The following is a 14,907-nucleotide window of genomic DNA, read 5'->3' on the forward strand; positions in this document are numbered from 1 at the left end:
AGCTTGTCACCCATCAAAGTGAGCCATTGATCAGAGGGAGCTTTGTCTCCTAAGTTGAGAGGAGTGATGCTGTTCTTGCCGAGGTCCACTCTCTCAGAAGGATAGGGCGGAGAGAGAAAAGGAGAGAAAGAAAAGTGGAGACATAATAGATGAGGGAAAGAGACAAATGGTGAGGGGGAGCAAGATGGCTGAATGAGGGCCCTGAGGCCCCCAGGGGCCAGGAAGTCAGACCAATCAAACTGGTGACTCTGAGCCAAGGTTCAGGTGGCCACCTGTCACCACAGGGAAGTTGCACCCCGAGGTCACAGAGATGCCTAGATGCTCTGGCAAAAAGGGGACAGTAGCCCTTCGTGGTTGCCACAGAGTATGTTAGCGACCAGGCTTCTTGGCCTGCTTAATCAATCAGTTCATTCAGTTCACTTCACTCAGTCGCTCAGTCGTGTCCAACTCTTTGCGACACCATGGACTGCAGCATGCCAGGCCTTCCTGTCCATCACCAACTCCCAGTGTTTACTCAAACTCATGCCCATTGAGTCAATGATGCCACAGGGGCAGGGACTCTGGGTTCGGCAGACTTGGGTATGGCTGGGTGCTGCAGACATGGGTATGGCATAAGTCCTCTTGGTGGAGGTTGCCATTAACCCCGCCAAAATGCTGCCAGAACATACACAGGACTGGTGAAATAAACTCTTGGAGGGCACAAACAGAACCTTAATCTATAAAAGTGGATAAGAGGCCAGATAAGAAATCCAGGTGAAGCTTCCCTGGGACACGTGCTGCAGTGTGAGGGCGCAAGCACCAGCAATGGGTCTCCTTGCTCATTCCCTTGGGAGGGGCGGTGGGGGGCGAGCTTGCCCCTTATATGGGGTGAGGGTAGGGGCAGGCCAAGGGTTAGAACCTGAGGGATGGCTTAGGTGGTCTGCCCACCATTATGGCAGTGCCCTGTGCAGGGATCATACCGTGTACCCTGCTTTTCCAGTTGGGTTTTTTATCTTTTCATTCATAATTAACCCCAACTTGGCATGCATACAGTTATTTTCATTCCCTTATAATTTCTTAGTATTTTGTTGCTGGAGGAGATCATTGTCCAGGTGCAAGCACTAGAGCAAAGGTTCACAGATCCCAGGTTTCAAGTCCTGGCAGATCTCAGTGGTGCTGTTGGACATGTTTTTCATCTGCGCTTTCCTCTCAGGCTCCATGGAGTCCATCAGGCTTTCCCATGGAGCTGGCGGTCTGCACACGTTCCTGCCCTTTCATACCATGTCTGTCCTGGCAGATTCACTTCTCTGAACCTTGGATCCCCTCCTCTCCCACCTGCCTCAGAAGTTCTGGACTTTCTGTTTCATGCCAGGTGGGCCAGGCCTTTCTCCAGGCTTCCAAGACCCATCCTAGTGGGAGATCAGCAGCATCTCCTTGGCCTTGCTAAGTCCTGTGACCCCCTAATTGTGAACTCTCCCTTCTCCAGCTTTGGGTTCTGTTCTCATTCTCCCCCACTGTGATCCTGCTTCCTCAGGAGCAGCCCCCAAAGGCTCCCCATCTCTCCTCAGGACACTCGGAGACATTCTCACAGTCCTCTGTCTTTAGGCCTCTCCTTCTGAGCTGGCCTGGCCCACCTCTGGAAAAAATTGTGTCAGTTCATGCTAGGTGTGGAGCTTTTGAACAGAGTGGAGATAGGCATATCCAGGACTGTGTGGTTTTTTGCGTGATCAAGGCTTCCTCCTCTTCCTCAGCCAGTAACTGGGGTGTGTTTAGGGTGGGGGGCGGCAGGCGGGGCCGTCCTGCTCTGTCAGCCCAGCCCTGCAGCCCTATTCTGCTCTCACACAACTGGGGGAGGAGGCCTATAGGTTTTTTTCTCCCAACCTCACCCTCACTGTGTTTTGCCATCACACATGCTCACTCTCTTTCCTATAATTTCACCATCAGTCCTCAGCCCAGATCTGGACAGCCATGGTGTGAGGTTCAAGGCCAGGTGGATGGAGAGGTTTTTCTCTCCTATGACTGTGGTTTTGCTATCATCACGTTCATCAGTCCCCTGGGAGAATTCTGGAGTTGAGGTCCCTATCATTTTCTGAAAATCAGAGGGGAGCCTGGTTGATATATCCCCTAAAAATGTCTTAGAGATGATCGTCCTAAACAGGACTAACACTAACAACAACGACCAAAAGGGACGATAATGACACACTGTCTTGATTCCTGATGTCTATTTTTATCTTATGTTCTTTCTTCATTTGCATGGACCTGAACACTTGAATTTGTATAGTTTCTGTGCTAGGGGAGTTTCCCTTTCAGTTCAGTCGCTCAGTCGTGTCCGATTCTTTGTGACCCCATGAATCGCAGCACACCAGGCCTCCCTGTCCACAACCAACTCCCGGAGTTCACTCAGACTCGTGTCCATTGAGTCAGTGATGCCATCCGGCCATCTCATCCTCGGTCGTCCCCTTCTTCTCCTGCCCCCAATCCCTCCCAGCATCAAAGTCTTTTCCAATGAGTCAGCTCTTCGCATGAGGTGGCTAAAGTACTGGAGTTTCAGCTTTAGCATCATTCCTTTCAAATAAATCCCAGGGTTGATCTCCAGCAGAATGGACTGGTTGGATCTCCTTGCAGTCCAAGGGACTCTCAAGAATCTTCTCCAACACCACAGTTCAAAAGCATCAAATCTTTGCCGCTCAGCTTTCTTTATAGTCCAATTCTCACATCCATACATAACCACTGGAAAAACCATAGCCTTGACTAGATGGACCTTTGTTGACAAACTAATGTCTCTGCTTTTGCTGTCTAGGTTGGTCATAACTTTCCTTCCAAGGAGTAAGCGTCTTTTAATTTCATGGCTGTAGTCACCAGCTACAGTGATTTTGGAGCCCAGAAAAATAAAGTCAACCACTGTTTCCACTGTTTCCCCATCGATTTCCCATGAAATGATGAGACCAGATGCCATGATCTTCGTTTTCTGAATGTTGAGTGTTAAGCCAACATTTTCACTCTCCTCTTTCACTTTCATCAAGAGGCTCTTCAGTTCTTCACTTTCTGCCATAAGGGTGGTGTCATCTGCATATCTGAAGTTATTGATATTTCTCATGCAATCTTGATTCCAGCTTGTGTTTCTTCCAGCCCAGCGTTTCTCATGATGTCCTCTGCAGATAAGTTAAATAGGCAGGGTGACAATATACAGCTTTGACGTATTCCTTTTCCTATTTGGAACCAGTCTGTTCTAACTGTGAGCTGTTCACCAGTTCTAACTGTTGTTTCCTGACCTGCATACAGGTTTCTCAAGAGGCAGATCAGGTGGTCTGGTATTCCCATCTCCTTCAGAATTTTCCACAGTTTATTGTGATCCACACAGTCAAAGGCTTTGGCATAGTCAATAAAGCAGAAATAGATGTTTTTCTGGAACTCTCTTGCTTTTTTGATGATCCAGCAGATGTTGGGAATTTGATCTCTGGCTCCTATGCCTTTTCGAAAACCAGCTTGAACATCTGGAATTTCACGTTTCACGTATCCAGGGAGAGGATAACTCTAAAAGATGTACTTTGGGGTGTATTTTTCATGAGGTTTTAGTAGATGAAAAATATCCAAATAAAGAGAAACAGTTAAAGAGCAAGCTTCTGGGTGGACAACGAACAACTTGAGCTGCTTACACTATGTCTGAAATGAAAGAGCTGTCGGAGCTCTATGAAGAGAGCAATGACCTGCAGATGGATGTGATTCCTGGTGAGAGTGACCTTCCGCATATCAGGGTAGGTGGCTGGAGCCCGGAGCTATCCCAGAACCCCTCCCGCGCGGCTGGTGCCCAGCCACAGCTGAAGGAGGAAGACCCCACCGATGAGGAGGCGGCCCAGCCAATGGCCCCCGAGGGGCCCCAGCCCTGGGGAGCAGCCAGGCCAGATCGCGGGCCCTGAATTCGAGAGCGAGAGCGAGATCGAGGGCGAGGGCGAGGAATTCGATGACTGGGAGGACGACTATGACTCTCCGGAAGAGGAGCCGCTCAGCGCTGAGGGCTACAGAGCATCAGCGGCCCTTGAAGAAGCCACCAGGATGTTTCTGAGAACCTCCAGAGCCAGAGAAGCAGCTCTGGATGGCGGGTTTCAGATGCATTCTGAGAAGACCCTGTTTGATCAGTTGGCTTTTATCAGAGAGTTTTCACTTATGGTTGTCAGTCGTCTGACTGAAGAACTAGGCTGTGATGAGATCATTGATAGAGAGTAGTTAAATGCTCTTAAGAGGGGAGGAAGCTGCTTGAGGAGAGACCCAGCATTCCACTGTCTTTGGGGTTCATTCCAAATAGTTCTGTGCCAATGAAAAGCTTGATCCTCCCCCCTCCACCCCACCCCCCACTCTCCCACTTCAAAAAAAAAGCAGAGTAGAAAAAGGTAGTGACTGCACAGTTATGAAAAAGGAGGAAAATTGTTAAAGCAAAGTACCTTAGTACTGTCGAAACCTGTTTTCAAGAATGTCCAGAGACACTTATGGCTTTGACTTTGTTGTTTATTCAGATTAATTTCCTCTTATTGGGGAAGATAATCTTTCATGTTTCACTGTAAGGAATGGCTTTGCAAGAAGTTACGACCAAGATAGACTGCCAGTCAAGAGCCCACTGATGATAATTATATGAGAAAAAAATGACCGATTTATCCACCTTAGGACATAAGTTTTGAGTTATTTAGACTGAAAGCATATTGAGAAAACTTTAAAGATTCAGCTTTGTGATCTATCCAAGCTGTGGTTATCAAAGGCTAAATTTTGGTGTAAAATAAATCTTCCACCCAGTATTCCTCAGGATCTCAAAGGATAATCTAGTCCCCAAAGAGGTATGTGTCATGTGTGCTATATCTTAAAACGTGTTTCCAAGGACAATGGAGATTTTGTTTGTATGTTTATCTTGATCATTTTTAAAGCTACTGTAACCTTTAATTAAAGAAAATTAGTTGCCTTGAACATTTTTAAAAGGCAAAAGTTAAGACATCCTTAATAATGTTTCAAATTTAGACTGTAAAATGTACATGAAGGTACAAAGAATACAAACTCTTTCAAACATCAGTATATACTAGGGAATTTTCTGTTTCTCTTGCTCTCTTTTTTCATTTAACTTTACAGGCAAAGGACTGGTTGAATTTCATAATGTAAGAAATGTTAAGTGAAAATTGTCCCGTAAAAGGAAAGCCCTACATCTAAAAAAAAGACATTATGAACAACCCTTAAAAGTTTTAAATCTTCCCAGAAATCCACCTCAGTATTTGAAGTTTCCCTCTGTCTCCTCCTCTGATTAATCTTGTTTTTGGTTATGCACCAGCATTCAAGATAATAAAAATTTCTTGTTGTGTAAAAAAAAAAATTAAGCTTCTGAAATTCAGGTGGCAGTGATGCTCACTAAAATTTGAAGGCTTCATCACAGAAATCTTCCTGATACCCATGTGTATATAGAAGGAGAAAAGCCCATGGTGGATTGCCTTACATGAATCGGGAGAATCTTAAATTGTTTCTATGGCAGCACAAGTTAGTAGAGGCCACAGGGAATTTCTCAACAAGACCTGGTCCACAGGTCTGTTGACATTGCCTGTGGGATTGGCTACCTGGTCAGAAGGGAAGTTATCCACAAACACCAGGCTGCTAGGAGCTGTGTGATTGATGCCAGCTTCAAGTTAAGAGTACAGACAACCCCTCTCCAGAGTCTTGTTCCCCATGGGATCTCACTGTCTGGGGAACAACGAGAACAATGGATCAATGGATAGCCCCTGAAAGTCTAGTTAATAATGAGTTCTCTGGACTTCCCTGGTGATCCAGTTGCTAAGGGTCCAGCATTCCCAATGCAGGGGCCCAGGTTCAATCCCTGGTTGGGGAACCAGATCCTACATGCACAACTAAGAAGGCAGCATCCTGCAACTAAGAGATCCCACATGATCATGACTTTGTGCCAAATGCTCTACAGGGACATCTACCCGTTTGAGATGGGCACGTACCTGAAAGGGGTTACCAAATAGCCCAGCCCATCAGCTGTCCTGATGAACCATTTGCTGTGATGGCTTGTGCTGGGCCTTCAATCTGGAGAAGAGGCCCAGTTCCAGGTCTTGTTGAGAAATTATAATAGTTATATATTGTTACAAAACAAATTATGCCCCAAACTAAATGGCTTGCATAACAGTAAACAGTGGTTACTGTTTCTTTGGGACTGGTTCAGCATGGGATATTGGCAAGGGGCCACCTGATGGGAAGAACTGACTCATTTGAGAAGACCCTGATGCTGGGAAAGGTTGAGGGCAGGAGGAGAAGAGGGCAACAGAGGATGAGATGGTTGGATGACATCACCAACTCAGTGGAGATGAGTTTGTGTAAACTCCAGGAGTTGGTGATAGACAGGGAGGCTTGGCGTGCTGCGGTCCATGGGGTTGCAAAGAATCAGACATGACTAAGTGACTGAACTGAACAGATACTACTGTGAGATACAGAGTCAGGTCAGAAGTATGAATGCGGAAATCCCTACTATGGTAGCCCTCACCCAGTGGTGTTTTACTAACTACAAAGATTGTCCATTCATGTCAGAAATCCAGGCCACGTGAAATGAGTGTGGTGTGGATCTGTGGACCCAGGGATAAGCACTGTTAGCAGGGCCTGGCAGAGCTGTTGACTGACTGCCTGGAGCCCCGAGCCTCACTTCAGAAACAGGGAGGCCATGACGATACTGTAGTCCCTGTGCATAATGCTCGTAACATGCCAGGTCCAACATGAATGTGGAAGTCGTCTCTGCTCCTTCAGGTTCACTTACCTGAGTCCATGGTCATGCGGCTCATTGGGAAAGAAGGAAAGGACTACTGTGCTTACTGTGGTGATCAAAGGGCACTCCTCACTGAAACGTAGCTTCCTTCTCTGGGGATGCATTCTGAAAAGGGGCTCCGTTCTAGAAATGAAATGCTCCTCAGAAGCAGCCCCCACATGCTCTCCATCTCTGGTAGGACACTGGGTTCGGTTCTGAAAGTCCTCTTCCATCTAGGCTTTTCCTGCAGGGCCGTCTGGCATGTATCCAGAAAGGCTGTGTGTTAGCCGATCCTGGGTACTGACCTGGTGGGCAAGGGCATATATCCAGGATGTGCAGTTTCTGCCCAGCAGGAGACTTCTCCACAAGGAAGGGAGGGGCACTGGCTCTATGGAGTGTTGGGGATGGAGCAGGAGGGACCATGCTTGCTCTGCCAGGCCAGCCCTGCACCTTCACTCTGCTCTCACATAACTGAGGGGAGGAGGCCTATGGGCCTTTTTCTGCCAACCCTGCCCTCACCTGCCTTTTGCCTTCACAGATGCTCACTCTCTTTGCTATAACTTTACCATCGATTCTCAGCCCAGACCTGAACAACCGCGGTGTGTGGTTCAAAGCCAGGTAGACGGAAATGTTTTTCTCTCCTATGACTGTGGTCATGCTAAGATCCAATTCACAAGTCCATTGGGGGAGGAGGTGAAAATGACAAAGGCCTGGGAAAGACAGACTGAAACACTCAGAGATGTCGGGGACTTGTTCAGGGAGCAACTGCCTGACGTTACGTCGGAGAACGACAGGGTCACAGGTGAGTTAGAAAGCCCAAGTGCAGAAGGAGCGTACTGGGGGCTTAAACTCATTCATTGTTTTCAGGGAAAAATAAAATAGAGGATATTGGTCCTTCCCTAGTAGTCCAGTGGAAGGAGCAGGCCTTGGAAGAGAGAACAGGGCCAGATTATCTGGGCTCAGGGGAGGTGGACCCAGGTGGGGCAAAGAATCTGTCAAGCCCAGAGGCTGAGCTCTTTGCCACGGCGGGGGGCAGACCCTCTCACCTTGCAGGGCAGGATGACATGTCGGTGTGAAGAGGATGGACACATTAGTGGATCCTGGCAGTTTGGCTTCAGTGGACAAATGTGCCTCCTCTTTGATTTGGAGAATGGACACTGGACAGTGGTTCACTCTGGAGGGAGACCGATGAGAGAGAAGTGGGAGAAGGACAGAGCTGTGAGCAACTTCTTCAAGAAGGTCTCCATGGGAGACTGTCGGGCTTGGCTTCAGGATTTCTTGGTGCGCTGGGAGGAAATGTCGACAACCATGGGTAAGTGAGGCTAGAAGAAAGAAGTGGTAGTCCACTCAAAGGGACATGGACCCACACCTGTGTGTGTGTGTGTGTGAAAGTGACCTATTCAAGGTGAGTAGTTCCTGGGAGAACAATGGCCCTGGGGATGGTCTGTGATCCTCTTTCGTCTTCCACCTCCTGAAATCTCTCCCTCATAGCACAGGCCTTTGAACCATTGTACGTGGATTCTTGCCGACCCCTAACATGAGGGCACCACTCCGATTCTAGAGATTTCCTTCTTATTGACTCTGTCTACAACCTTTTAAAAAATATCAGCTCTTCTAGTTCTGGAAATCTGTTGATACCACCTCAAACATCAGCTCCTGAAAGGACTTAATCTGTTCCCATCCTCATGTCACCTCATCTGATGTCACGCAGGACTGAGGGGCTGTGTGGGGACCCTCTCTCGCCCATTCACTGTCTGAGTTCTGTGGAGATGGGGCTCCTCCCTTCCCCCATCTCACCTCAGGACGTGTTTCAGGGGCTGCCATACAGTTGGTTCAAATGACTGCATGACACGAGACAGACTTGTGAACATAGCAGGGGAAGGACAGGGTAGGACGAATTGAGACGGTAGCAGTGACATATATACGTACTATGATGTGGAAAATAGCTAACCAGTGGGAAGATGCTATATAACACAGGGAACCCAAGCTGGTGCTATGTGATGACCTAGAAGGGTGGGATGGGAGTGGGAAAGAAGGCTCAGGATGGAGGGGATATATGTATCTAATTATGGCTGATTTGCATTGTCCTACAACAGAAACCGACACAGCATTGTAAAGAAATTATGCACTAATGACTCCATAGTAGGGTACCTGGGTCCGGGGGGCTGAGAAGGCATCTGCTTAGTTTAGGCGTCGGGACAAGGGCTTCACTCTCACTTTCCTTACAACATCACCAACTGCAGCTCCCCTGAGTCAACTCCACGGCCACAGCCATCAAGCACATCACCTGGATCCTCCATGTGGTCCTCACTAGTTTCATTATAACTGTCTTCCTGGGCTGAGTCCTTTCCAGGAACAGGTACGGAGGGCAGAATTCAGAGAGAAGGCAGGGGCACAGGGCCTGGTGTGAGGCCGGGGAAGGTGAATCCCAGCCAACCTCTGCCCCTCACTGAACCTCCTCACCCTGGAAATGAGCAGGTGGATAAGACCCCATATCACCTGAGAGCAAGAACTGCAGACCCAACTCCAAAGGCCTGTTCTCACAGGAAGTGGCCTGGGTCAAGCAGGCAAGGCAGGAGCCCCACAGCAGAGACTGGGGGAAGGGCTGAGGCCAGGCCTGTGCTCCTGGAGCAGCAGCAGTTGTGACTCAGCCTGTGGCCTGCACGTCAGCAGCCTCCTGGGGACCCAGAGCCTCCATCACTGAGCGGCCCTGCCTTGAGCAGAGGTGCCTGGGGATGGTGGGCCTGAGTTGGGGTGGAGGTGCCCAGCTGGGGGGACTAGGAAGAGATGGGGGCAGGGACCCTGGTCCTGAGAGCTGTGTGTGCTGCTCAGAGGCTGGAGGGGTGCGAAGGAAGGAGGTTTGCCTGCAGCCCCCAAGGCTGTCAGGAAGCAAGGCCCCTCTTCCAGGGACCTGCTCCCTGGTCCTTTAGGCCCCCCTCGGGGAGGATCCAGACCTGAGTAAAGGGAGCAGATTGATTCCTCACTGGCTCCAGTCCTGAGCCTGAGCAGGGGGTGTCAGGGCCTGGGGTGACTCTGTGATGCAGGAAGGAAGGAGGAGGTGACAAGAAGCTTCTGGGCCTGGGGTGGGGGCGGGGGTGGAGGACATAGTAGCCCCTCAGTGAGGGCAGGGCTGGAGGGGAGCAGGGCAGGGGCCACCCCAGGAAAGTGACAGGAGTTCCTCAGCCCCCTGGACCAAGGCCTTTCTTTTCTGCAGGAGATGGTGCTCCCAGGAAGCCCCTGACACGTGCCCTGTCTGCCTTTCTCCTGCTCTTCACTTTAGATCCAGGAGATCAGACCCCATGTATCCTGAGTCTGTTTTCCAGTTACGATGACACAGTAGATGTGTTATCCATGGGCTTTATCACATTTCACGAAATCCTACACAGCATCTTTAAAAAAAAAACAGGAACAATTTATTTTAACAGGAACAATTTATTTCGCCACTTTCGCCTGGTGCTAACTGATAGTATTTCTACACTAAAATATTCAAGTACTTGAAGAAATCTCCACAAACAGGACATTTTTCATCTTATTCTAGTTTGTGGATAATTAGACTCAGCCTTGGGACCTCGTTCTTGCAAATGATATTGCAAGAAGAATACCATCTGCTATTACGGAACTCAGTGATTCTTTCTGTGTCTGGAGAAATTACCTCCGCCTATTTTCAATAAAGTGAAGTTTTATTCATGACTGTTTCCCTTAATAATTTATTATGTTTAAAGTGAAAGTGTTAGTCACTCAGTCAGGTACAACTCTTTGTGACCCTGTGGACTGTAGCCTGCCAGGCTCCTCTGTCCATGGGATTCCCCAGGCAAGAATACTGAAGTGGGTTCCTATTTCCTTCTGCAGGGGACCTCTCTAATCAAGGACTGAACCCACGTCTGCTGTGTCTCCTGTGTTGGCAGGCAGATTTTTTACAATCTGAGCCACTGAGAAAGCCCATTTATTATGCTGCTGCTGCAGTTGTGGTTATTTGGGTCATGAAGTTTTTTTTTGTATAGCTTTTCTGTGTATTGTTGCCACCTCTTAATATATTTGCTTCTATTAGGTCCATACAATTTCTGTCCTTTATTGAGCCCATCTTTACATGAAATGTTCCCTTGGTATCTCCGATTTTCTTGAAGAGATCTCTAGTCTTTCCCTTTCTATTCTTTTCCTCTGTTTCTTTGTATTGATCAGTGAGGAAGGCTTTCTTATCTCGCTTATCTTTCTTATCTCTCCTTGCTGTTCTCAAGACTGCTGCTGCTGCTACTAAGTCGCTTCAGTCGTGTCCGACTCTGTGCGACCCCACAGATGGCAGCCCACCAGGCTCCACCATCCCTGGGATTCTCCAGGCAAGAACACTGGAGTGGGTTGCCATTTCCTTCTCCAATGCAGAGAAGTGAAAAGTGAAAGGGAAGTCGCTCAGTCGTGTCCAATTCTTAGCGACTCCATGGACTGCAGCCCATCAGGCTCCTCTGTCCATGGGGTTTTCCAGGAAAGAGTACTGGAGTGGGGTGCCATTGCCTTCTCCGATTCTCAAGACTACAGTTCAGTTTAGTCACTCAGTCCTGTCCAAGTCTTTGCGACGCCATGAATCGCAGCACACCAGGCCTTCCTGTCCATCACCAATTCCCAGAATTCACTCAGACTCAAGTCCATCAAGTCCATGATGCCATCCAGCCATCTCATCCTCTGTCATCCCCTTCTCCTCCTGCCCCCAATCCCTCCCAGCATCAAAGTATTTTCCAATGAGTCAACTCTTCACATGAGGTGGCCAAAGTACTGGAGTTTCAGCTTTAGCATCATTCCTTCCAAAGAAATCCCAGGGTTGATCTCCTTCAGAATGGACTGGCTGGATCATCTTGCAGTCCAAGGGACTCTCAAGAGTCTTCTCCAACACCACAGTTCAAAAGCATCAATTCTTCAGTGCTCAGCCTTCTTCACAGTCCAACTCTCACATCCATACATGACCACAGGAAAAACCATAGCCTTGACTAGATGGACCGTAGTCGGCAAAGTAATGTCTTTGCTTTTGAATATGCTATCTAGGTTGGTCATAACTTTTCTTCCAAGGAGTAAGCGTCTTTTAATTTCTTGGCTGCAGTCACCATCTGCAGTGATTCTGGAGCCCCCAAAAAATAAAGTCTGACCCTGTTTACACTGTTTCCCCATCTATTTCCCATGAAGTGATGGGACCAGATGCCATGATCTTCGTTTTCTGAATGTTGAGCTTTAAGCCAACTTTTTCACTCTTCTCTTACACTTTCATCAAGAGGCTTTTTAGTTCCTCTTCACTTTCTGCCATAAGGGTGGTGTCATCTGCATATCTGAGGTTATTGATATTTCTCCCGGCAATCTTGATTCCAGCTTATGCTTCTTCCAGTCCAGTGTTTCTCATGATGTACTCTGCATAGAAGTTAAATAAGCAGGGTGACAATATACAGCCTTGATGGACTCCTTTTCCTATTTGGAACTAGTCTGTTGTTCCATGTCCAGTTCTAACTGTTGCTTCCTGACCTGCATACAGATTTCTCAAGAGGCAGGTCAGGTGGTCTGGTATTCCCATCTCTTGAAGAATTTTCCTCAGTTTATTGTGATCCACACAGTCAAAGGCTTAGGCATAGTCAATAAAGCAGAAATAGATGTTTTTCTGAAACTCTCTTGCTTTTTCCATGATCCAGTGGATGTTGGCAATTTGATCTCTGGTTCCTCTGCCTTTTCTAAAACCAGCTTGAACATCAGGGAGTTCACGGTTCATGTATTGCTGAAGTCTGGCTTGGAGAATTTTGAGCATTACTTTGCTAGCATGTGAGATGAGTGCAATTGTGCGATAGTTTGAGCATTCTTTGGCATTGCCCTTCTTTGGGATTGGAATGAAAACTGACCTTTTCCAGTCCTGTGGCCACTGCTGAGTTTTCCAAATTTGCTGGCATATTGAGTGCAGCACTTTCACAGCATCTTCTTTCAGGATTTGAAACAGCTCAACTGGAATGCCATCACCTCCACTAGCTTTGTTCGTAGTGATGCTTTCTAAGGCCCACTTGACTTCACATTCCACGATGTCTGGCTCTAGATTAGTGATCACATCATCATGATTATCTGGGTCATGAAGATCTTTTTTGTACAGTTCTTCCATGTATTCTTGCCATCTCTTCTTAATATCTTCTGCGTCTGTTAGGTCCATACCATTTCTGTCCTTTATCGAGCCCATCTTTGCATGAAATGTTCCCTTGGTATCTCTAATTTTCTTGAAGAGATCTCTAGTCTTTCCCATTCTGTTGTTTTCCTCTATTTCTTTGCATTGATCGCTGAAGAAGGCTTTCTTATCTCTCCTTGCTATTCTTTGGAACTCTGCATTCAGATGCTTTTATCTTTCCTTTTCTTCTTTGCTTTTTGCTTCTCTTCTTTTCACAGCTATTTGTAAGGCCTCCCCAGACGTGGGCTCTAATATGTCCCACAAAATATTTCTCGTCTCTAAGCTTAATCTCCTACTGTAAATCAGATAACAAGGAGAAGATGGTAGTCTTATTTTCTGGAATATTAGCAGTCTCAATATGAGGAAACAACCCTACAGTATATCGGGAGTCAGTTAAAAGATTGAAGGTATGGTCTCTCAAATGTTGAAAAGCCCAAATAACTGCTCTTAACTCAGCTCTCTGGGCAGATGTCTCTTCAGTTACCTGAACAAGGGATTTTCCATTAATAATTGTGACTGCTGTACCATTAGAGGAACCATCTGTGAAAACTAGAATTGCCCCTTCCAAAGGTTGAATAGAAAGTTTCCTCACAAAAATCAGAGAATGTGTGTCCAAAAAATGCAAAAGGGGGCTTGAGGGGAAATGAAACAAAATTTGACCCCTGAAATGTATCAGGGCAACTTGCCAATCTTCACTATTTTGTAAAAGAAATTGCAGTTGATCATTGTTAAATGGAATCACTATATTTGCTACTTCCTTTCCAAAAAGTTCCACACTTCTTTTTCTACCTTTTATAATTAATTGTGCCACCAAGCTGGGATAAGACAAAACTATTTTTCTTGAGGTCACTGGTAGATGGGCCTTCTTGCCACAAGCACCCTGTAGGTGTATGATCGGTGGTGAGGATAATTAAATCCCATCCTCTGGTAATATTAATCCTAATTAACTAATCATTCAAAGCCTCATCCACTTTAACAAGAGCGGACTCCATCTCACTAGTCAATTTTCTCTTAGAACTGGGATCAGAGTAGCCCTTTAAGCAATCAAACAGAGGCTTTAAATCTGCAGTAGTCAGTCTTAAATGTGGGCGTATGCAATTAATATCCCCTAATAATTTCTGGAAATCATTTAAATTTAGTAAACAATCTCTCCACAGCTGCAAAGGGGCATGACTCACAGTATGGTTATTTAACACCCTCCCTAAATAAGAAAAAGGAGGATTTACTTGTATCTTATCTGGAGCTATCTTCAAACCCCAGTTTTCCAAGGCCTCAGTCAACTCAGATAAGATTTGTTGCAACAAGGCTCTATCCTTCCGGGCAGCCAAAATATCATCCATATAATGTATCAAATATAGATCGTTATACCCTCTTCTAACATTCTGCGCAGCTTGATCCACAAATTTCTGACACAAAGTGGGGCTATTTTGTATTCCTTGAGGCAAAACCTTCCATTGAAACCTTCTATAGAGCTGTTTAAAATTAGCTGCAGGGAGACTGAAAGCAAACTTTTTACAATCCTGAACAGCCAGGGGGGTGGTAAAGAAACAATCCTGTAGATCTATAACTATCACATTATATTGAAAGGGCACATCTACTGGGGAAGGGAGACCCAGCTGAAGGGCCCCCACGTCTTCCATAGTTGCGTTTATAGCTCTCAAATCTTGTAACAATCTCCATTTTCCTGATTTCTTCTTAATGACAAAAATAGGAGTATTCCAGGGGCTATTAGAAGGCTCTATATGGCCGGCTGCCAGTTCCATAACTAAATCCTCAGCTGCCTGCAGCTTTTCAGCTGTTAAGGGCCGTTGCTCCACCCATACCGAGTCATCAGATTTCCAGGTAATAGGGTTGGCAGCAAGAGCAACAGCCTCTAGGATAAATCTGAATATTCTAAACCTTTTCTATTCTTGTTAGAAACCATTTCTAATGGAGAAACAATTCCCTGCTGATCTTTACCAAGCCCCTTGTCAAGATTATACCT

At 46.7% G+C, this 14,907-nt stretch overlaps 1 protein-coding gene and 1 pseudogene across 1 annotated transcript; both read left to right on the forward strand.

Moving 5' to 3' along the window:
• The first annotated feature begins 600 nt into the window (after positions 1-600).
• On the forward strand, positions 601-9,087 carry LOC128053167 (UL16-binding protein 1-like). The gene is made up of 6 exons (XM_052645621.1): positions 601-604; positions 1,845-1,969; positions 7,364-7,547; positions 7,782-8,061; positions 8,355-8,362; positions 8,999-9,087. Exons 1-6 carry the CDS (start codon positions 601-603, stop codon positions 9,085-9,087), a joined length of 690 nt encoding a protein of 229 aa, XP_052501581.1.
• LOC128053447 (EP300-interacting inhibitor of differentiation 1-like) lies at positions 3,639-4,203 on the forward strand (annotated as a pseudogene).
• Positions 9,088-14,907: the final 5,820 nt, after the last annotated feature.

Source organism: Budorcas taxicolor, chromosome 9 (genome assembly GCF_023091745.1).
Source record: "Budorcas taxicolor isolate Tak-1 chromosome 9, Takin1.1, whole genome shotgun sequence".
NCBI classification, from domain to species: Eukaryota; Metazoa; Chordata; class Mammalia; order Artiodactyla; family Bovidae; genus Budorcas; species Budorcas taxicolor.